This window comes from Poecilia formosa, unplaced genomic scaffold (genome assembly GCF_000485575.1).
Source record: "Poecilia formosa unplaced genomic scaffold, Poecilia_formosa-5.1.2 Scaffold170, whole genome shotgun sequence".
In the NCBI taxonomy this organism is placed as follows: domain Eukaryota; kingdom Metazoa; phylum Chordata; class Actinopteri; order Cyprinodontiformes; family Poeciliidae; genus Poecilia; species Poecilia formosa.
Genome location: NW_006800109.1, coordinates 32,019 through 54,518, shown reverse-complemented (window position 1 = coordinate 54,518; position 22,500 = coordinate 32,019). Strand labels below are relative to the sequence as shown.

Here is a 22,500-nt window from a genome sequence, read left to right as displayed (position 1 = left end):
GTCCACGAGTCCAACAATTAGTGAATGCCTCGCCACCTGCCTGGACTCTGAGTGGAATATGGCAGCAGGTATGAAGCCTGGGTCGGCCCCAACATCAGGACCTTTGTTGTCTTTTGTTAAAAACATGAAATCCGCCTCGGCGCGAAACGAAACGATGGCTGTTTTCCTCCTTGCTTTGAACATTTACAGATCAGTTCTGGACAGAACTGAGAACCGCTGTTGGTCTCTGTTCGCGGTTCAGATCTAATGATCGCTCTGCAGCAGCCCCACAAAGTCACAGTACCATCAGCCCGCTGCGGGGGGCGCAGTCCTGCTGCAAAAGCTCTTTATCCTCAACCCGTTTGGTCCATGAAGTCAATGAAAATAAAACCTGAAGTCTGGAAAATCACACATTAAATCCTGCAGCTTGACTCCGGCTGAAGGAAGCTGATTAGACGATGCCTGCCATTTATCTGCATTCTGATTGGTCCATGCGTCAGGGGTTGGGTCATCAGTTTCTAACACACAGCAGTGAAACTGCTTATTTTTTTCTTCAAATATTGTTTCAGGAGAAACATTAAAGCTCAAGGTTTGCTCTTTAATGCACCTTCTGAATTTAAAGGAGCAGCACCTGACACATACTGCCATCTGCTGGTAGAGAAAGATAAACATTTGCTTGATGCTTCATTTTTCCCCTGTATTTTATAGCTGGATCATGGCTGTTCTCCTGTTTGAAAATGCATAAAGAGAAAAATCTCAGGTAATAAAGACAAAGTTTGATAATTTTGTAAAGGGATCAAATGGGAACTAAACTGTTTTAATAATTAAATATTTAAAAGAGAAATTTGTTTGATTCCTAATAATCAGTGTACATCAGTGTAATTTTCATTACACTGATGTAATGATGGTAAATTTGTTTATTTTCAGAAAATTTTAATAAAATTTTTAGAGGAGAGAAACTATACATATATATTGTATTTATTTGTTTCTTTATTGATTTTTTATTTATTTATCTACTTATCTGGGTTTACATGTTTACCTTTCTACAACATAAAGATGATTCTCTCGGAGTGCAGGAGGGTGGTAAACATTTTTCAAAAGGGGGCCATTGCCCCCTCTGGGTCCCCCCTCAGGAGCGCCACTGCTTTTCTGCTACTGCAGCTGAAAATACGCAGAATTTGAGGTAAATATAAATAACTATGTGAATCGACTGGGTAGATTGGTTTGTGGAGGAGCCATAACTCCACTTTGTGTTTCAGCTGTGTGTTAGGAACCAGTGCTTAGGTTTTGGGTCGGTTCTGGTTCAGCAGAATCCTGCAGAGACGAACCAGAAAAAAGACGAAAGAAACCAGAGTTGTGGGTCTTCAGGTTCGGAGGTGTGGCAGAATGTTTTATGTTATATGATGAAGAGGAGCAGGTGTAAATCTAACGTCCGGGTCGTGACCCTCCTCCTCTTCCTCGCCACTCCTTCGTCCCTCTACGTGTCTTTGGGCTCCAGCTTGCAGGACATGTCAAACAGCAGGTTCTGGTTGTCGATCACCTGCAGCTGACGGACGTAGGCCTTCGTCTGCAGGTGGGAGGGGGACGTCTCTGTATCTATGGCTACCAGGAAACATCACAACATCACTGAGCAGTCACAGCTGCAGTGGCAGAAACCTGCCACCAGGTGGAGACAGACAGGACAGTGAGGAAGAGTTTGGACTCACCCAGCTGGGAGCTGCGGTACCGTCTGATGGTTCTCACCATTTCAGCCACTTTATGCTGCAGAAAACGATAAATATGAGATTACTGAGGTTCTACGGGATGTGGTTTCACATCACAGCAAAAACACAAAAGCTTACCAAGTATTTTTGTGTAGTTTCTACTGCAAATACCTTTGTCAACTTGAAATAAAACAAAACTAACTTAGAAGAAACTTTTCAGCAAGAGTCAACAATTCCTTAATATTGATGAAAATGTTCTGTCCCATTAGCATATTATTTCACTTGGAACATGGGGAAATTTCTTGGTGTAAGTGAAATAATCAGCCAGTGGAAATACAACTTTCCATCAACATTAAGGAATTATTGACTTAAAACAAGCTTCTCTCTCTTGCTGAGAAATTACTTGTAAGTTTGTTTTTCTTATTTCAAATGTACTAAAACATTTGCATTACAAACCAGACCAAAAACACTTAGTAAGAATTTGTGTTTTTGCAGCGGGACCAAAAAGGTAATAATAATAAAAAAATAGTCAATTTTCTTTAAGGAAAGGGATTTTCTTCATCCTAGAACCAAAACTCAAAAAGGATTTTTCATGTTTGCTGTATTCAAAGAAAGACGATTATTTTTCAAATTCTCTTTGTCTTGGTTTAACAAATCTATTCTCAGCTGAGTTTAATAATTAAATGAGAGCTGGTTTGGGTGCTGCAAAGTTTTCAGCGAAAGTCTGAATAAACTTTCTACTTTTTATAAAAGCTAGNGAAAGTCTGAATAAACTTTCTACTTTTTATAAAAGCTAGGTTGTAAAAAGATAAAAAGTTTGTGTTTTACTTAACAATTTCCACTGCAAAATAATAATTTTACCCTGACTATAAATATAAAGTTTAAGTTGAACTGCAGTTGGGGCCAAAAGAAATCAATCCAAGGGCCACAAATGGCCCCTGTGCCGCTCTTTGGGCACCCCTGGTCTCAATCTTTTCAGCTCATTTAGCTCCTCTGGAGTTTTATCACCAAACTTCAGGAGTTTTCAGTATTTTTTTTTTCATGCAATGGTTGTGAAACAGTTTTGAGTCTTTTTCTGTCTCTTTTAAACTTTTTTAGCTGATAAGCTGTTAAGGTAACCTAATTTATTCACCTGTAAAAATAATTAAAACATCTGAACATTTCCATTATGTCGTAAGTGAACAACAAACTCACCATCTTCTCAAAGTTGACGAATTCTCCGTGGAACGTTTTGCAACTCTCGTGAAGAAACGTCAAATCTGCAAACGACACAAATCAGAACAGTCAGGAATCTCACTGATGGAGAAAAATGGATTTATCAGATGCGTCCTTTGCTACAAATGATCAAGAATTCACCAAAGGAATGGAATTTTATTGCATTTTAAAATGATTATTAAAGGAATTAAATTGTTTGTTTTATTGGCATCTTTTAAAGTACATCTAATATTATACAAAAAAGCTTAAGAAATAATTTTGAAATCTGCAGAAAGTGCAAATTTTTTAATCTGATTAATCACTAGAATAATCAAACACTATAATAATCATTCGTGTTTTTCACTTTCCACCCACTGGGGGCGCCAGATCACAATTCAAAAATAACAGTTTTCATCTTTTTTTCCTTTAACCTACTTTCATCCGTCCTGTTCTCTGACTGTGTTGCCATGGAGACGGAGAGTTTCAAGCTCTCCAGCATGTCCTCTCTAATAATTAACAATTATTTACCTGAAATGTGTTAAAAACAGAAAAACCAGTGTAACGGTGAAAGGTTACAGAACTGTTGGAAATCATAATAAACAGATTTTGTTTAATTTTTTTCCCTTCTTGCTTAGCAGATAAACAAAGAGCTGATTGGCCAGCAGGTCCAACTGCGTCTGTTCCTCAGCTGGGAGCAGAGCCCCATGGGAAATGGCAAAATATTAAGACTTCAGGAAATTTGTGTTTTTCCAGTTTGTTGTCGCAAAAAATACAGTGATAGGATTGAAAACAAACAAACAAACAAAAACAAACAAACAGAAGAACTGTTAAAATCAGTCAAACCCATCACAGTTCTTTAAGTTCTGCTCGGGTTCTGGTCACCTTTCAGCAGCAGCGGGGTGAACGGGATCAGCGGGGGTCTCAGGCTGGTGATCAGGTCCCTGTAGGACTTGTGGTTCCTGGACGGGTCCTGAAGGAGAAGAAGGTCAAAGGTAAGCATTGTGTTTCTGAACCGGGTCGGTTCTGATCGGCACAGACCCAGGATCAGCGTGGGAAACTCACAGCGATGCTTTCGAACTGCTGGAACTGCTTCCTGAACTTCCCCGGAAGACCCTGAGAACATCAGAGGAGATTTCCTTATCAGAACCAAAGGATCTGGTTCTACAGACGGACTGGGTTTTACAGAACCGTCCGGTCTGTTCTGTTAAAAACCCGGCGGGTCGTACCTCCCAGGTGAGCCGCAGTCTGCTGACGGCTGGGTTGTCCAGACCCAGAACCACCGCCAGGAAGGACAGCAGGTCCTGCTGCTGTTTACAGCTGGAACAGAGCAGAACTGGGTCAGTTCATGACCTGAACACCAGGAGGCAGCAGAGAGCTGCAGAGGAACAATGGCGTTCAGTTCAATTTGAACACTGATTATTGACCATTTAGCCCCAAAACTGATCACAATATTTGATAAGTTCAACTGTGTATTAGGTCCATTGGAGATAGAAAAAAAGAGGAGGAAATTTGAACATTTTCTAGAAAAGAATGTGGAAATTTTTGACTGAAAAGTCAAAGATTTGCTAATAAAATTTCAAAACGTTTGAGATTAATCTGAATTTTTTGGAAAAAAAACAAACTTTTTTGACTTTTGGAAATTTTCTGAGTTTCAAAAGTTGAACATTTGACTTAAAAAAAAATCAAAAATCACCAAGTATTTTCTGGACTGAATCTCAAAATTTGTATTTTTTTCTCCTACAAATTTTCAACTTTTCATACTAAGAAATTTCTATGTTCTTTTCCTACAGAAAGTCATTTTCACTGTTTCTTCTCGGTCTACAATGGCACTAATATGTCTACGTGAATAAGATTTATTTATAAATCTAAAGAAAAATGTTTCTTGACCTATTTTTTTATTGAGGGAATAAATTCCAGTTGAAAATTATTAATATTATGATGTTAGTCTCTCTGGCAGTCATTTAATTACGCCTTTTTAATTTACCAAAAAATGAAAAATATTTTTAATTTGTTCTATGAAAGGAAATAAAATGTTTACATTAATGATATTTTCTGTAGTTTGTGTGGATAATAAACTCACAGCGCTGCGATCTTGATGAACTTGCGCAGCAGCTGGATCCTCTTTGGCAGTGACTGGCATTGCAGGATCTCCGTGGCGACCCAGTGCTGCACCTCGCTGCAGCGCTGCAGTACCAGCTCCAGGTTGAGGGGGCGCCAGCGGGACTGCTCACCATGAAATACGTAACAGATGAACTCCACCTGCAGGGGGCGATATGGGTGTAACATTAGATGAAAAAGTTGCAGATAGTTTTTTTCAGATAATCATGTTTTTACGATTTTTCACCAAACGTTTTTCTGACCTCGTGAACGCAGCTGAAAAGTTCCCAGTCAAACACCACCAGCTGATTGGCCACTTCCTCCGCCGACATGTCGTGAAGTTTGCTGTCGCCAGGCGTCCAGTGGATCTCCTCAGGAAGAGGAAGCTGCAGGAAGTGATGTCAGAATTAAAGGTAAAACAAAAACTCCAGACAGAAATCTGTCTTCACTGTTGAACTTTGAACCCAACGATAAGAGTCACTTATCAGTAGGTAACTTTAGTTTTCCAAATCTGGGAACTAAAATAGAGGTTCCTCAAGGTGTGGTGCTTGGCCCCCTTTCTTTCTCCTCATTCAAACCTACTCGCTCTTTTTTTTAAATGATTTTTTTTTTTACATTTTCCTGAATTTCTGATATTTCGTCATGAACTGGTGACGTTTATGGGATTCATCACGCCTATAACCCTTTTGAAATTGCTTAAATAGAATAATTTAAATGTACTTTCTAGAAAAGAGAGATCTTTTATTGAGTTAAAGTCTGGACTGGACTGGATTGACTCTAAACTGGACTGGATTGATTTTAGACTGGACTGGATTCATTTTAAACTGGACTGGATTAATTTGACTGTACTACTCTACATCTGTGTCACCCTCATCCCCATGCTTGCATTCCAGTTAGGAATGGTGTCAGTTATCCAGTGTTCAGTTTGATTGATTTATTTGCAGGATTTATTTGTGATTTAGTGGTAAAGCAAATCTCCATGAACAGAGAGAACTTTCCCCTGAGCCAGAAAATGTTAATAAAAACACTGATTACAACTCATGATATAATATTCCATGGAAGGAAAACTGTCCTAATCTGTTTAATGTTTTATTAGGGGTAATTCCAGTCATTACAACAAATACTTCTGGTTAATTATTCATCAAATTAATCAGGTTAGCATAGCGGAGACCTAACTGTCCTCAATAAATGTCCTGAATCCAGTCTGGATTCTGGTTACTGAATTTCTCCTGTTAGTTTTTATCCTGACTTTCCCAACTGGATTTTCCATTGGTTTTCTGCAAAGATCAGCACAACCCGACATTTTCTCTGGTTTCATTGGCCGTTGCTACCCTACAATCAATCACCCTTCAATCAATAAGCATCGATCCTCACCAGAGAGTCTAGTTCAGAGGGTTCACAAGCGAACAGGTGGGTGTTGACGCCCAGCGTGGTGAAGACGGCCTCGTCGCTGGGGCGAAACACGGCTTTTTCTGCAAACACAGCCACCATCAGTCACAGCGGGATAAAAACCCAAAACATCCACAACCTGAGGGAAGACGGACCTCCAGCTGAGGTGACGGCCACCAGTATGAGGTTTCCAGGCAAAACTGGTTGGTCCTCGCTGTACTGGAGTTTCTCTTTGACCAGCGCCAGAATCTCTCCAACCCGGCAGGACAGGCGGCTCCGGATGGTGACGTAGGAGTGATCCGGGGTGTACACCCTGCAGAAGACTGCAAACACACAAAAATATCACACTGAGCTGGGAATGTTCACCAAAAAGTCAACTTCATTTGAACAGAACATTTAAGCAACAAGGCAGGTCAAAGTCCAATAAACTTTATAGTTTATTGGAAATCCTCAAGCAAATCAAATATATTGATCCATTTTCCAGTTATTATGAATCAAAGAAAACTCTAAAGAAACAGGTTTTTAGCCTTGATTTAAAGGAACTCAGTTCCTTTAAAGAACTGTAGAGTCTATTCTCTGAGCTACAGTTCTTCAGGTGATAGAAGGCTGTCTTTGTAACCGTCTCTATGTGTTTCTGAAGGTTCAGATTTCAGTCTGATCTCTAGTTTCCAGCTGTAGTAACTGAAGCTGTGAAGTGACTCTAGATCGTTCCTCTTCAGGTCCAAAGATAATAACTTCAGTTTTGTTTCTGTTCAGCTGGAAAACGTTTTGGCACATCCACACATTTATCTGTTCTAAGCATCTGTTCAGTGATTGGACGTTTCTGGGTCATCTGGTGACATCATAATGTAGATATTAAATAGGAGGGTTCCAAGGATTGATCCCTGAGGTACTCCACATGTGATTTCTGTCCGCTCCGATGAGAAATTAGCTACTGACACAAAGAAAACCCCGTTCTTTAGGTAAGATCTGAACCGACCCAGTTGTCATGGTCAAATCCTGCAATGAGATCCAACAGAACCAGCACCATGGTTCCTCCACAGTCTGTATTTATGTGGATGACACTAAACACTTTGACAAGGGCTGTCTCTGAGGTACTGTGGTAACCATGGAAACCGGAGTGAAAGACGTCAAAGCGGTTTGTTGCTGTTAAGAAACACAGATTTTTCAATCACCTTAAAGGAGCGGTATCGTGTTTTTTATAGCACAAGTAACTATGTCACCTTCAGCTGTTGTCAAAAAAACTTAAAAGAAACTTTACTTCCTGATTCAATTGGGTCTCTGTCTCTTTAAGAACTCCTGCTCTTTCTAAAGCTCCGCTTTCAGAAAGTCATCACAACATGGCTCCTCGATTAACCCTTCAACAACATTTTTAACAACGTTTTTACCAGCGTTGCTCTGAGAAGTAGCTCCTATAAGGAACTCAGCAGTTCCACAAGCAGTTTGCTAATTGTTGCTGGCTAGTCTGAAGGAGCTGAGTGGGGGCAGTGGAAGCTCTGAAGCTTGGAAGCTGTAGCTCCAAGGAGGAGCTGCGTCTTGAGGGCGGGGCTAAGTCCACCCAGGCATTTTTCACAGCTGAATGGTTACCATAGAGATTAAAGGATTTCTGACACATATGTGAAAGAATCAAAGCGACACTCCAGGTCTGTTATAGATGTTTAAATGAGGGAATAACATTAAAACATGATGTAAAGCTAAAGAAAATGACATTTTAAATGATACTGCCCCTATAAATCAATACTTATGGAGATTCTCGCTCCGTCTACTGGTTATTTGTGGAACTGCAGCTGAACTGTTGGGTTGGTCCTTTGTATTCGAGTTAAAAGTCCAAACCTCAGGTGTGTGTGTGTGTGTGTGTGTGTGTGCGTGTGTTCAGGGTGTGTCGGCCAGTGATTTGTATATCCCAACCGCAGATTGCAGCTGTGTTTGCATTTCAATTGTGAGCGTGTGTGTTTACAGATCACAGCCTTTATAACTCAGGTGTGTGTGTGTGTGTGTGTGTGTGTGTGTGTGTGCAGGTATCTGTGGGCGTCGTACTTTCGTCTGAGCCTCTGAAGGCCTCACGGGGCTGCAGGCAGGCATCGATACGTCTGAAGTGTCTGAACAGCGGGCGGACCTGCTTCTTCCTGCTCTCCTTCTCCTCGTCGGAGCTGAATACACAAATATCCCGATTGAAAGGTGAAAACAGCGAATAAACGTGATGAATATCTAACAAAAACAGCAGAATATGTAGTAGTAATATGTAGAGTCTTTGCAGCCTTACGGGCAGTGCAGGATCTCGGACCATCGCTGCAGCTTCAGGACGTCCTCCACCAGCTCAGGATACCGGGTCAACTCCTGAACCGCACACATGTACAGCTCCTGCACACAGACAAACCCACAATCTGAGTTCATTCATCCCAAGCGGAGGCATCAGCACGGAGAACGCACCAACAGCAGCAGGTTCAGCTGCTTCACTTTCACTTTCAGGCCTTCTTCTCAGAACCAGAGTCTGGAGATTCCCATCAGGCTGCTTTCCAAACCGTTACTGTCATTGCGTGAATGCAAGGTTTGGCCGATAATTATCAGGAAGTCAGGCATGTTGAGGCCTGATGGCGTCTCAGTCTTTGAGACAGATTACATGAGATTACGTCGTTTTACTGAAAGGCTGGGAAGTTTCCTTTTGTTGGTTCTGGAACAACAAAACCCTTCAGGATGCAGCCTGAAGGGCTTCAACCTCCAGGATTGAAGGATGGCCTGTGAGGTGGTCTGTGGTGGTCTGTGAGGTGGTCTGTGAAGTGGTTTGTGGTGGCCTGTGAGGTGGTCTGTGGTGGTCTGTGAGGTGGTCTGTGGTGGTCTGTGAGGTGGTCTGTGAAGTGGTTTGTGGTGGCCTGTGAGGTGGTCTGTGAGGTGGTGTGTGTTGGTCTGTTAAGTGGTCTGTGGTGGTCGGTGAGGTGGTCTGTGGTGGTCTGAACATCATGGGGATGTTCAAATTCAGCATCTTTAAAGTTGCTGTATGTAACCTTTATAAAAATTTATATTTTTTTACATATTTGTTGAAACTCACACCATATTTTGGCAGCTTGGTATAAAACAAATAATCTGTGAAAAAAAGAAACCAAGCTCCTGTCTTCTCCCAGTGAGAACTAGAAACAACCAATCAGAGTGAGGAGGCGGGTCTTAGTGCCCCCACTTCTACCCACTCGATCTCTGTGATGCTACAGCTAGCATAGCCTGTCATGAATGCTAAGGCTACTTAGTATGGCCACCAAAAATGGTGAATAAACGGTTTTCCAGTAATGGTGAGTTCTTCCTCTGCCACTAGCACATTTAGCAGCACATTAGCGAGACTGATTAACAGTGCTAAGACCCGCCTCCTGCCACATCAGGATTGGTTGTTTTTTAGTTGAGAGTGGTACATTTCTTCAGATGGAAAAAATGGCTCTGGGAGAAGATGGAGATAATTTTACAGATTATCTCACAACATGGTGACAGTTTTATGGAAACAACATATTTTTAATAAAAGTTACAAACTGCAGCTGTGAAGCTGAGGTTTAAAGGAGGAATGTCATGTGGACCAAAACCCTCAGCTCAAAATGTTGTGAATTTTTTAACCTACTCAATAATAAACTAAACATGAACTATTTTAATTAAACAAGTAATCAGATTTTTTCCCCCCCTGAGATCTAAAACTTCATGTTTTTTGCAAGTATTCCTTGTTAAATGAAGGTATCCAGTTTGCTTACTGTTATAAATCCACTATAAGGTTCTAAGTTTAAATTCCCCTCTGGACAAATATCAGTAAATATAAAAGTAATTCAGCCAATCTTTCATAAAAAAATAAACGTGAAGAAAAGTTGGAGAAAAACTAGAAATTAAATTTGTGTTTTTTATTTATTTTTCTTATTTATTCTATTTTATTTAGATTTTTTATTGTTATTTTTCTTTTTTATTTTATTTAAATAAAAAAAATCTTTAGAATCTGAACAGTAAATCAGCTCAGCTAAACAAGCTGAAAATACCTTTTTATAAACTAAAAAAAGTTGTGATTTCTTTCTTACCTACTCAACAATAAGCTAAACATGAACTATTTTAATTAAACAAATAAAGTAATCAGATTTTTTTGAAGCTTTTCCTTGCTAAATGAAAATCATCCAGTTTGCTTTTTATTGATATAAAAATATTTAATCTATTCTCAGCAATAAAAACAGGATCTGGGTCAGTTTTAATACAGAAACTAAAATCAGATTTGGAATACTTTAGAGTATAAGTCAGTGATTAGATGGAACAGGTTACCTCATTTCAGTGAGCAGATTCTAATTTAAAAGTCATAGTTTTGTCCTAATTTGTTAAATTTATTATTTTATTGTGGTCGTGGAGCTGCTCTAAGCGTAGCCTGGTCTTTGTGTCGTTGGTCAGACTGGAGGTCAGTTTGTGTGCAGCTGAATGCCGTTGACCTCTGGCTTCACACTGGTACCTTGGGGAAGCTGTTGCTGCGCTCCCCCTCCTCCTGCAGCAGCTCTCTGTAGGTGTCCAGGTAGCGGAAGGCCATGTTCAGCACCGCCTGCTTCCTCTCAGCGGCGCTCATGGACGCCTCAGCCTCGCCGTCCCTCCGCTCGCCGCCCCCCACCTGTGCCTCCAGGGAGAATCTGCAGGAGCGTTTGGGTTAAGGAGGAACCAGGCTGGATGTGAAACACGTGTTTCTGCGGCGCGTGGAAACCTACATGCATCTTCTGTGTTACAGCAGGAGGAGCATCGTTTTCAGCTCAGAGAGACGCCGCCATGATGACCCACATTACACCACACACACACACACACACACACATCCTCATCCAGCTGTCGCACCAACACACACTCTGCTTGTTTCATCCCCTCTGCCTGGCTGATGAGACATGCTTTTTCTGCTCTTTGTTTGTCCAACGCTGAGAATTTTAGCTATATTTCCCATGAAGCTTTGCTCTCCTTTGCCATCCGCTCCTTGTTCTTCTGATTTTTAATCAGGTCTATGATTATTTAATCCTGCATGGAGGACAGATGTGCACATCCTGAGCGGAAAAGTCCCTGAATCTCTGTAATACAACAAAGGCAGATTTATTTCTGTCCGTTTCTTTCACTCTTCTGCTTCCGCCCACATCCCTCTCTTCCTCTCCATCTCCCTGTGGGGGAGGATTCACATGGATGGATGTAAAAAACTGGCAGTTTTCATATCAGCCGTCATGAACTGAACTAATCAGAACACAACAGAAGAAAACGGCTTCATGTCCCGCAGAGGTTTCTAGTTCAGCCGGTTTCAGAAAACAGTTTGCGGATGATGCAGTCATGTTAAGCTCAGATGATTCTGCAAAAACTTTCAGGAGAACGGGAAACAGTTTGCGTGACTCAGATTGTAACGTTGTTTGCAGATGACGCACTCAAATTAAGTTTGAATGGTTATGCAATAATTTGCAGGAGTGTGTGAAACAGTTGGCATCAGATTGTAAAGCTGTTTGCTTATGATGCAGTCATGTTAAGCTTAGAAAGTCCTGAAATAATTGGTAGTAGAATGGGAAACAGTTGGAATGACTCAGATTGTAAATTTATTTGCAGATGATGTAGTTGTCTTAAGCTTAGAAACAATTCTCCTGCAACAACTTGCAGCAGAATATGAAGTAGCCAACACCATTCAGATTGTAAAGCTGTTTGCAGATGACACACTCAAGTTTGAATGGTTATGCAATAATTTGCAGAAGTTTGTCAAACAGTTGGCATCAGATTTTAAGACTGTTTGCACATGACACAGTCAAGTTGAGCTAGGATGGCTCTTCAATAATTTCCACAAGAGAGAGAAGCAGTTAGCATAATTCAGATTGTAAAGCTGTTTGATGTTTGCAGAAGATGCAGTCATGTTAAGTTTAGAACGTTCCACAATTATTTTCACAAAAATGTGAAAAAGTAAACACAATTCAAGTTGTAAAGTTGTATGCAGATGATGCACTTAACTTTGAATGGTTATGCAAAAAATTTGCAGGAGTTTCTGAAACAGCTGGCATCTGATTGTAAAGCTTTTTGCAGATGATGCAATCGTGTAAATCTTACACAGTTCTACAAAAACTTGCAGGAGAATATTAAATAGTCTACATAATTCAGGTTGTAAAGTTGTTTGCAGATGACGCACTTAAGTTTGAATGGTTATGCAATAATTTGCAGGAGTTTCTGAAACAGTTGGCATCAGATTGTAAAGCTTTTTGCAGATCTTAGAAAGTTCTACAAAAACTTGGAGGCGAATATTAAAACGTCTATTAAAACGTTGTAAAGTTGTTTGCAGATGATGCAGTCGAGTTAATCTTTGATGGTTCTGCATTAATTTGCATGAGAATGTGAAACAGTTGGCATGATTCAGATCGTAAAGTTGTTTGCAGATGATGCAATCGAGTTTGACTTTTAGATTGAGTCATTTGTCGCTGAAGGTGAAACAGTTAGGATTATAATGAGAACCTTCTGCTCTGAGCCGGTGGAACCACCTGGAAAATGGATTTCCACCTGCAGGTTTGGAAATTCAGGGTCTGGGGGAATTAAAAGTGGATCTACCAGTCAGTACCTCCCCATTCCTCGCCTCAGTCATTAGTTAGGCGTAGGAACCAAAAGAATGTGATCATGAATGCAAACAGCTGAATAACCTCCCTGCAGGCTGGGCTCACCCTCAGGAGAGGAAAGGTTTCAACATTCTGAACATAGTGATGCTCATCAAAGGTGCAACTTTACATCAGTCACACTGTGTTTCTGAGTTCCACACAAACAGTGTTCACGTGACACAGGAGGGTGAGACGTGTTACAAACCCTCCGAAGCATGAAGACTGTACCCAACACCGGCATCTTTCCCTCACTTTACTTCTCTACTTAATTTATTGTTCTATTATTCTGTTCATGAGATTGTTTTAAATGATGTCGAAGGGAGTTTGTGGTGTACAAATGTTGGTTTTGTTTTTCTGAGCATATGACAATTTTTTTTTTCTAAAAAACTGAATTTAATGGATCAGTTGTAAAAGCATGATGCTTCCTATCCTTTCTTTGAAACAAGGAGAGAAGCTCTGAGTTTTAACAGGAACAGGAACCAGTTGAGGTGGTTTGGGAATCTGTTGGAGACGCTTTCTTTTTTCCATCGTCTCCAAACAAAATGAGGCTCTCAGTTTACATTCAGGACACAGTTTGTCTCCGTTCTACCAAGAACCGAGAAGTTAAAGAGTTAAGACGCATTCACACCAGCCATGTTTAGTCCGCTTTAATCCAGCTCCAGTCCAATTGCCAGGAAAGTCCGGTTCCTTTGGGGAGGTGAGAATTCGTAATCGAATTCTGATGCGGACTGAAAGAACCAACCCTGGTTCGCCTATAGACCTCGGTCTGGATTCGGTTGAAGTGAACTCTGGTGTGGTTCGAATGCATATGTGAACGCCAAGTGTGCCAAAAGCAGGAAGTGGACTACATCACAAGGCATCCTGGCAGGCTAATGCTAGCAGGAGAAATGACTTGTCTTTTACCAACAACAAATCTGAATCTACTCTATTTTTGTTTACATTTAGCGAAGAAGGAATTTGCGCCCAGTGTCTTCTTTAGAGGCCTTCATGTTGTTTACTTCACTGGGTATTGGTGCACAAGAACCACAGCATCTGGAATTGTAGCAAATGTTGCAGTTCTGGTTCCCAATCTGACTGATTGTACCGTGCGAAACATTTTTAAAAAACGATTCTGTTGCTGGTTTCTGTTGTGGAAGTGTTTTTCTCCTGAACTTGAACGTGGTGAAATGTTCCTTTTCCTCTCCTCTGGAACACAAACAGAGAGAAGGTGGGGCAAAAAAAAAAAAAAAAAAGAAACTCGGTAACAAACATGAGGAAGAGTCAGCAGGCTGCAGGCAAAGAGGAGGGAAAAACACGAATCGCAGCTACACAACGGGAACAAAGCCGCCGTTAATACCCTGGAATCAAACCTGCGAAGCTCGTCCCTCATTCCTATCGCATTAAACACAGCGGCGCATGCACGTCGCATCGCAGCGCCGTGAGCGCATTCAGTCAGGCCCAGGACAAGGATACTGCTGCAGCAGGACTTGCTGGAGCCTGTCGGCCGTCAGGAAGATGGGATGTGTCAACATGAAGTCATCCAGCAGGGTTTCTGCATACAGACACACACAGAGGTTAGATGTTACACGCTGCACCTGAACGCAGCACAGACATTTCAAAACGGAGCCAGAGGACTCCACCTCTGATCTGCAGCAGGTTCATTAAAGCAGATGAGCCAGGTGGAGGCTGAGGGATGCCTTCACATCCTCCAGCCTCAGAGCTTCTGGTTTTCTACATGCAGAGTGAGTCCTGACAGGACACAGCGTCTCTGCGCCTCGGAGGAGGATGCAGAGACGAGGCCGCCTCTGATTATACGTTAGGCCGTGACACGCAGCGAGCCGAGAGGCGGCGGCGAGGAGCTGCTGCAGCCGACGGCTGTAATTTAAGATGCTGAAGCAGCACGACGCGCCTCAAACCTGTGGTCACATTTACTAAAATACACTGCTGCTCTGCGTGCGTGTGTGTGTGTGTGTGAGAGAGCCATGCTGCAGTGGGTGTGTCCAGTCCAAGCCCGCCTCTCTGCAGGCGGTTACCATGGAGACAACACGTCGCTGACAGCGAGAGGATGGAGAGAGAAATGTGTGAGAAGAAGAAGAAACTGATAAAAAAAAAAGGAGAGAAATCAGAGTGTGAGCTGCAGGAAACCGGATCAGAACCGATCAGTTAAAACATTTAAACTAAACATGGACTTAATCTGTAAGGAGACAAAAATCAGAGCTGCAACTACTGATTATTCTGATGACTAATCAATTCATCGGATAAAATAAATGTCACATTCTGCAGATTTTTCACTTAATCTCTTAAAAGATGCAAATGAACAAATTTCATTCCTATCTTAAATTAGAAAATAAACATTTTCTTACCTTAAATATAGAAAATGATGCATCTGCAGCTAAAAACTCTTCTATGAACATGTGAAAACTCAATCCTTATTTCAATAATCGATTAATCATGATTAATCATTATTAACTGCTTCAGCCCTACTTTAAATATAATTTTTCTGTGGCTCTATTTAAATGTTATTTTGTAGCAGTGAAGGTTTGAGCTGTTCAAACCCTTCCCAGATTGATGAGCAGGAATAATTGATTCTCTAAAGTCATTATTCAGTTACTAAATTAATTAACAATTATTTCAATAATCAATTAATCATGATTAATCCAATTAATTGTTTCAGCCCTACTTTAAATATTTCACCTTTTTCTTCTTGAAAAGACGCACAGAAATGCAGAAATAATCTGCCCAGCGCAAAATAATCCAAAAACCAGAAACAAACCCATCTGGGCACCAACTAGAGTCCAGGTTGGTACCAAACCCGTTTAAATTTCCACCTCAGAACCCAAAACAGTTTCAACAAAACAGTTAATTCAGAACAGGGAGTCCTACATGTCGTCATATCTGGACCCAGAACCCGTCCAGGTGACCAGTAGATCAGTTTGGGTCCACAGTGATCAACAGTGATCCAACTGGATCCCAGTTTTCCTGCTGAGTTCTGCAGAACATTTGACTGATTTTCATCCCTAAAGGCTGAAATTTCAGCAGAGATGGGAATGCTTTATAAGTGGCTTTAAAGCCGGAGACGAAGCGAACGGATAAAGTTCTGCTTGGCTGGCAGAGAGAAAGGTCCATTCACAATGTGAAGCCGAGCAGAAACTAAAATCTGGGACCCGAGCGGAGGACGACACAGCGGAGCTGCATTCACAGCTACTCAGAAAAACAGAAATATCCACTAGGACGTCTAAAAAAACCTAAATATAGCATAAAAAAGAAACAGCCATTTTGTAAAGGTTCATTAGACACAGTAAAATATTTAAATTTTTTATTTTTTTACAGTTTATTATGACTTACAGGCTGAAACGATTAATCAAATTAAACATGATTAATCAATTACTGAAATAGTCATCAATTAATTTAGTTGATGATTATTGGATAAAATAATCGTTACCTGGGATGTCAAAATTCTAAAGAATGCCATTTATTTGAAAAACAACATATTCTGAGCAATAATTAACCCAAAGCTGTATAATTTATATACAGATTTTGGGTTTAAACTCAGTTGTCTGTAAATATGTTTTAGCCAAAACTCCTCAGTTTTACTTTCATTCACTTCAGATTTATTTCACTTCTGCTCAGACAAACTGAGCTTTAGTTCATCTGGACGTCTAAACCGTCACATTTATTTCACATTATTGTGAAAAGAAGAATCAAACTGTTTGAGGAGAGTTTCGTGTTTCTTTAGAAGCAGGAAGCCGGACAGCAGATGGACGTAAAAAGGTTTTAAAGTCGCTCTGACCTCAGGTCGCATTCTGAACACACGACTGAATCCGGCTCCACTTTAAATGCTTTCCTCCATGAGGAGAATAAAATACTTTGCAAATAAAATCTATGATATTTTCATACCAGATGCAGGTTACAATTTTAATCAATTTGCTGGAAATTAAAAAATGCCTTTTATTTTATGAGAATGTTTGTCTAAATATGAGAAAATAGTCGTAATATTAGCAGAATAAAGACACAATATATTAAAATTAAGAGAAAAAAATGTTTTTATCAGGATCTGCCATGATCAGCTCAGTTCATCAGCTGTTTGAACGACTGTTTCAAAGTTCTGCTTCTGGTAATAATTTAATGCTGATGTGTTAGAAGATGAGGTAAAACTTAAACCAAAGTACAATTTTTATTTCTCATGTTGTAGCTCTCATAAAAATACAACTTTATTCTTGTAATTAAAATAAAAACCTTATCCTGGTGCTAATACTCAGATTATTCAGATTTGACCTGAATTCTACTGCAAACAGGCTTTTCAAGAAAGAAAGACAGCAGAATTACATTCAGATTCATTCAAATGCCTCAAAACAGAACAACTCAAGAGAGATTCGCATGCACCAAGATGGTGCATGAGCCAAGATGGCGCCATTTTGGCGCCAAGGCCTTGGCGCAGATTTCACTCTGAACTATGAAAACCTGAGGGAAAAATCTGTATTTTCCAAAAATTTAATCTTCAAACACCAAAAGCTCGATTAATCAATCAAATCCAAACCGCCCAGCCCGACCAGGAAGTGGATCTGGGTTGATTTGACCTGTTAATTCATCCTGGATGCGTCTTGCTCAGGATGTGGAGAAGTTTCCCAGCTGAAGCTTTAATTTCAGCGTTTTTCCTCCCACCTCCTCGGCTCGGTTTCTCTTTCCGCCTCTCACTCCTCCTTCCCTCCCAGCGTCTCGCAGAGAGCCGGTTGCTATGTGAACAGGTGCTAAAAGAGCCTCTTGTGCTTCTGCGCGTCCAAACGGAGCGCAAGCGGGACAAACGTGCAGCTCGGAGGGTCGACGAAGGCGATGAAGAGGAGGAGGAGGAGTGAAGGTAAACGCATCCAGAGAGGTAAACGAGTGGGATCGTTTCTCTGAAGACAACCTTCCTCCCACACACGGATTCACTCGCTTCTGCTCCGGAGCCACCCGGCCGTCATTCTGCCACCGACTGGAGCAGAAACATAAAGTCTTACAAGCATTTCGGGTCCAGTTTCTGCTGCAAATATCTCAGAACACTTGAAATAAGACAAAACTAACAATTAACTTGTAAGTGAGCAGAAACCAAAACCGGAAACAGATTAACGGCTGCAGGACAGAGACGAGTCCAGCCTTCGGTTCAAACACCAAACCAAAAACTTCTCCTTCCACATTAAATCCACGAAAAGATTTTATGTGAAGCAGGAGCTGCGATCGCCGCATCAGGGCCATTCTAGACACAAAAACAAAACAGGAGGAGTCCATATCCGCCAAAAAACTCAGAAATTTTGTGATTCATCTCAGAAGTTTTACAGAATTTTTTTTTTACATTTTCAGTTTCAAAATATGAACATTTTTTAGACAAAAACTCAGCAATTTTGAGGTTAATCTCAATTTTTTTTGTGGAAAAATAGGAAATTTTTGAATTTCAACAGTCAAAATGTTTTGAGTTTTAAAAGTTGGAAGTTCAAAGTATTATCAAGAAAATGTCTAAGATCAATTTAAAAATTTCTGAGATTTCTCTCGCAAATTTTTGACTTTTGAAGTTCAGCAAAACATAGAAGTTTGATTTAAGATTATTTATCTTATAACAAGACATTTCTCTCATGTTGTAAGTGAAATAATCTGCTAGTGGAACTAGTATTTTTTTTTCTTTTTCAGAAAAAGAAGCTCCAATATTTTGCTGAAAAGTTACTTGTAAGTAAGTTTTCAAGTGTAATATACTGGAAAGTATAAAAATATTTGGTAATATTTGTTTTTTCTGCTGTGTTCAAGCAGCTGAACTCAGAGGAAGTGTGTGACAAACACACACTTCTTGTTTTACGTCTGAGAACTTCAAACTAAAATAAAATCAAACAGTTTAGGATTAAAATAGGGATGAAATCCAGTTAAAAGCAGGATAATTCTGGGATAAAAAGCAAGTTGGTTGTGACTTCCTGTGGACGGACGGTTTGGGTCGGGTTCTGACGTGTCGCTGTCTGAGCCTAAAAGTTTCAATCTGTTGTTTCTTTTTTTTCTCCAGGACAATAAAACGACTGAAACGTCTAATTAGAGCCTCAGAAAGAGGCTTAATTAGAGTTTCTGGAGGCCAAAAACGCACACAGTCACACACACAGTCACACACACATGCACTCATACACAAACACACACACATGCGCATGCGCACTCACACACCAAACACACACTGAGCTGTGTTTGTGTCTGTGCAGAGGATCTGAGTTTTCGCCCTCTTATGTAACATCTTTCTGCTTTTGCTTTCATTCATGGTGATTCTGCAGGTATTTTCCAGGTGAGCCACCTGTTCCCACCCTAAGCTGTGATCTGTGTGCCAGAGTCAACCAGGAAGTGATGTCACTAGGTAAGAGCGTCCCACCTGCAGCAGGATTTGTTCTGGTTCTCTTGCTATGAAAGATCAAACTGTTCCAGGACGGTCGAGGCTCAGGGAGCCAATCAGATCGTAGGGAGGGCGGGTCTTTAGAATGCACACGTACACACACACCTATACACACACCTACACATACACACACACAGTGTGTGAGGCGAAGCAGAACCTTGAACCTGGATTATCAAAACAAATGTAAAAACTCTGGTTCCCTCCAGAAACAAACGGCCAGCTCTGATTGGCCGGCGGTTCAAACATCACACTCCTCCTCTTCATCAGCTCTGGCCCCGCCCCCAGCAGGTAAAACCTGCCAGGTGAGGAGCCTCCATGGCGAAGAACCTGCTCTTCAAACCGTCCAAATGTCGGCTAACCCAGCGAACCGGCCCATCAGAACCGAGCAGAATCCCAGAACCTTCCGGGTCGGAAACCAAAACCGGACAGAAAAACGTCTGCAGGACAGAGAGACACGTCCGTCCTTCAGCGGAGACAACAGGACAAAAACGTTTCTCCATATATCCACAAGAAGGTTTATGAGAGGCAAAACTTTGTCTGTATTCTGAGTTTTAGGGCCACAATAAATAGAAAAACAAAAACAGAGCAGTAAATTTACACAAACTAAATTCTGAGATTAATTTAAAAATTTAATAGTTTTTAGAGAAAGAAACACAAACAGAAGAAAACAGCAGCTTGTTATGAAAAATATACCTAAAAAATCTTAATTTATAATTCATAACAATTATCTTAATGTTTAATGTATATTAATTTTATCTTTATTAGCTTAAAAATATTCCATGGTAATAATTTATTAATATACAGATTTAAAATAAATATATTTATTTTTTTGTATTAGAACCAGAGTATTGCATAAACAAAATATTCAGACATTAAAATCTTTGTTTCTAAAACCATTGTTGTAATATTTATAATACTTTAATAACATAAACTATATCCGGTATCACTTTTATATATTTATATTGATTTTGTAATATTTTTATACTAAATATTTTCATAAATCACTCAGATTCTTTTTCAAAATGCCTATATTAACAATACTAATGAAATCATTTTCTATTTACTTTATTTTTGTACATTTGAAGGTTTTTAAATGCTTTGAAATGTTATTTTTTAAATCAGATTGACTGCTTTCAGTCTGACTTCAGTTCTGTGTTGAGTCGCTGTGTCTCATCCTGTTCTGGACCGGATCGTCGGATCGTCAGATCGTCAGATCGTCAGATCGTCAGATCGTCGGATCATCTGATCGCCAGATTGCCTGATCGTCGGATCGCCGGATCGTCGGATCGCCGGATCGTCAGATCGCCGGATCGTCGGATCGTCAGATCGTCGCGCTCGCAGTTGGGAACAGAACTTGTCACAGTTCTGCAGCTTCCAGAGACAAACTGTGAAGTTGTGATGAAACCGGTGAACAGAACCCGTTGCATAAGAACCAGAAGAACAAACCAGCGGGCGGATCAGAAAGAGTCCTTTGTGAGAGTTTGTTGAGGCGACAAGAAGCTTCCTAATTATTAATGAGACTGAAATCACCTGCTGGTGGTGAGAAAACTTGGAGCCAAACACAAACCACACATTAAGATAACTCTGTATTAAATATTTATAAGATATTTTAATTATTACTGGGAGTCTTTAATTAAAGACAAATAATTTAGGTTACAAAATTGAAGATTAATTACTAAGAAATAAACCTTCACAACAATATTTAAATCAGTCAAATTTTATTTGTATAGCACATTTCAGCAGCAAGGCATTTCAAAGTGCTTCACATAATTAAAATAAAAACAGCATGTGACATTGAAAAGTAAAACAAGCATTCAGAGCAATATTTAAATCTAAATAAATAGGTTTATGATTAGAAGTTTTGAAATTGTTTTAGATATCTGTATTTTATTTTAAATTTAATGTTTACCTTATTTTATTTTTTTATTATTATTATATATTTTCAAGAACATAGATCTTTGTGAAACATCAGCTCAGCCAAACAAAATGGAGGATTTTGGAATTATTGTTATTTATATAATTATATATGTAAATGTATTTTAATTCACTAAAATTTGAGGAATTTTGTGGCATTTTAATATTTTCTTTTTTTCTCCTTTTTAACATTTGCTGCGTTTGTGTTTGTGTAAAAAATAAACTTAAACAAACAGAAAGACAACAGGAGAGGAGAGAGACTCAGAGGCTGGAGCCAGGAAGAAGGAGTAGGAAGAGGAGGAGGAAGATGAAGAGGACCAGGAGGAAGACGAAGAGGAGCAGGAGAAGAAAGAGGAGCAGGAGCAGCAGGAGCAGCAGGAGCAGCAGGAGCAGCAGGAGCAGCAGGAGCAGCAGGAGCAGCCAGCTGTAACAACCAGGCTGAACAGCTTCTCATTATGTAACCTGTAAAGCTTCCAGCTGAGGCTGCAGGAAAATCCTTCTGCACGCCTCCAACTGGACCAGAACCAGAACCTGGATCAGAACCTTCACAGTCACTTTCTGTTCCGCGGCCAGACCTTCTGGTACAGCTTTCAGAAAAAATCCATCCATCCATCCATCCATCCATCCATCCATCCATCCATCCATCCATCCATCCATCCATCCATCCATCCATCCATCCATCCTCAGGTCTTACCTGAACAGTGTCCGAACCGTTTTCCCGCCACCCCGTCCAGAACCGCTAACGTCAGGTTATCTGGAGTGTCGGGATGAAGAGGCGTCCCTCCTCCTCCTCCTGGACCAGAACCAGAACCAGAACCAGAACCAGAACCTCCTCCTCCGCTGCTCTCTGTGATCAGACTCGCCTCGGAGCTCTGCTCATCACTGGACAGAGACGGACTGCGGACGTCTCCTCCTCCAGAACCGGAACCGGATCCAGACCCAGATCCAGATCCAGATCCAGAACCAGAACCGGAGTAGGAGCCGTTGGCGCTGCACGGAACTGAGGCCAGCCCAGTTCCTGCAGCGGAGGGCCAGGAGGGGGGGTCCTCGCTGTCAGGGCTGCAGGGATCAAAGGTCAATATTTAGACTCAATCCATCTGAAGGAAGGAGGAGCAAGTTTGGTCCGATCTCTGACAGGATGTGACATCACTGCTCATAACGCATCATTTCCCCTCCCTCTGTGCCGTGCCACAGCAGCGCCATGATATAGTGGGCGCCACATTAAGGGGGCGCCATGCGATTCTGGGCGCCATGTTATAGT

The 22,500-nt window shown here is 40.7% G+C and overlaps 1 protein-coding gene across 1 annotated transcript in view; it reads right to left on the bottom strand.

Annotated features, from left to right (window-relative positions):
* Window positions 1-531: 531 nt before the first annotated feature.
* rapgefl1 (Rap guanine nucleotide exchange factor (GEF)-like 1) overlaps window positions 532-22,500 on the bottom strand; it is a 24,559-nt gene continuing 2,590 nt past the window's right edge. The window contains exons 2-16 of the mRNA XM_007564953.2: window positions 21,934-22,298; window positions 14,405-14,483; window positions 10,819-10,990; window positions 8,626-8,723; window positions 8,400-8,512; window positions 6,518-6,685; window positions 6,348-6,445; window positions 5,237-5,359; window positions 4,957-5,135; window positions 4,103-4,193; window positions 3,939-3,989; window positions 3,759-3,846; window positions 2,877-2,941; window positions 1,686-1,740; window positions 532-1,581 (exon numbers count right to left, since the gene is read on the bottom strand). Of these exons, the coding sequence (XP_007565015.1) occupies window positions 1,457-1,581; window positions 1,686-1,740; window positions 2,877-2,941; window positions 3,759-3,846; window positions 3,939-3,989; window positions 4,103-4,193; window positions 4,957-5,135; window positions 5,237-5,359; window positions 6,348-6,445; window positions 6,518-6,685; window positions 8,400-8,512; window positions 8,626-8,723; window positions 10,819-10,990; window positions 14,405-14,483; window positions 21,934-22,298 (1,870 nt within the window). The 3' untranslated portion in view covers window positions 532-1,456. The remainder of the gene's footprint in view (window positions 1,582-1,685; window positions 1,741-2,876; window positions 2,942-3,758; window positions 3,847-3,938; window positions 3,990-4,102; window positions 4,194-4,956; window positions 5,136-5,236; window positions 5,360-6,347; window positions 6,446-6,517; window positions 6,686-8,399; window positions 8,513-8,625; window positions 8,724-10,818; window positions 10,991-14,404; window positions 14,484-21,933; window positions 22,299-22,500) is intronic.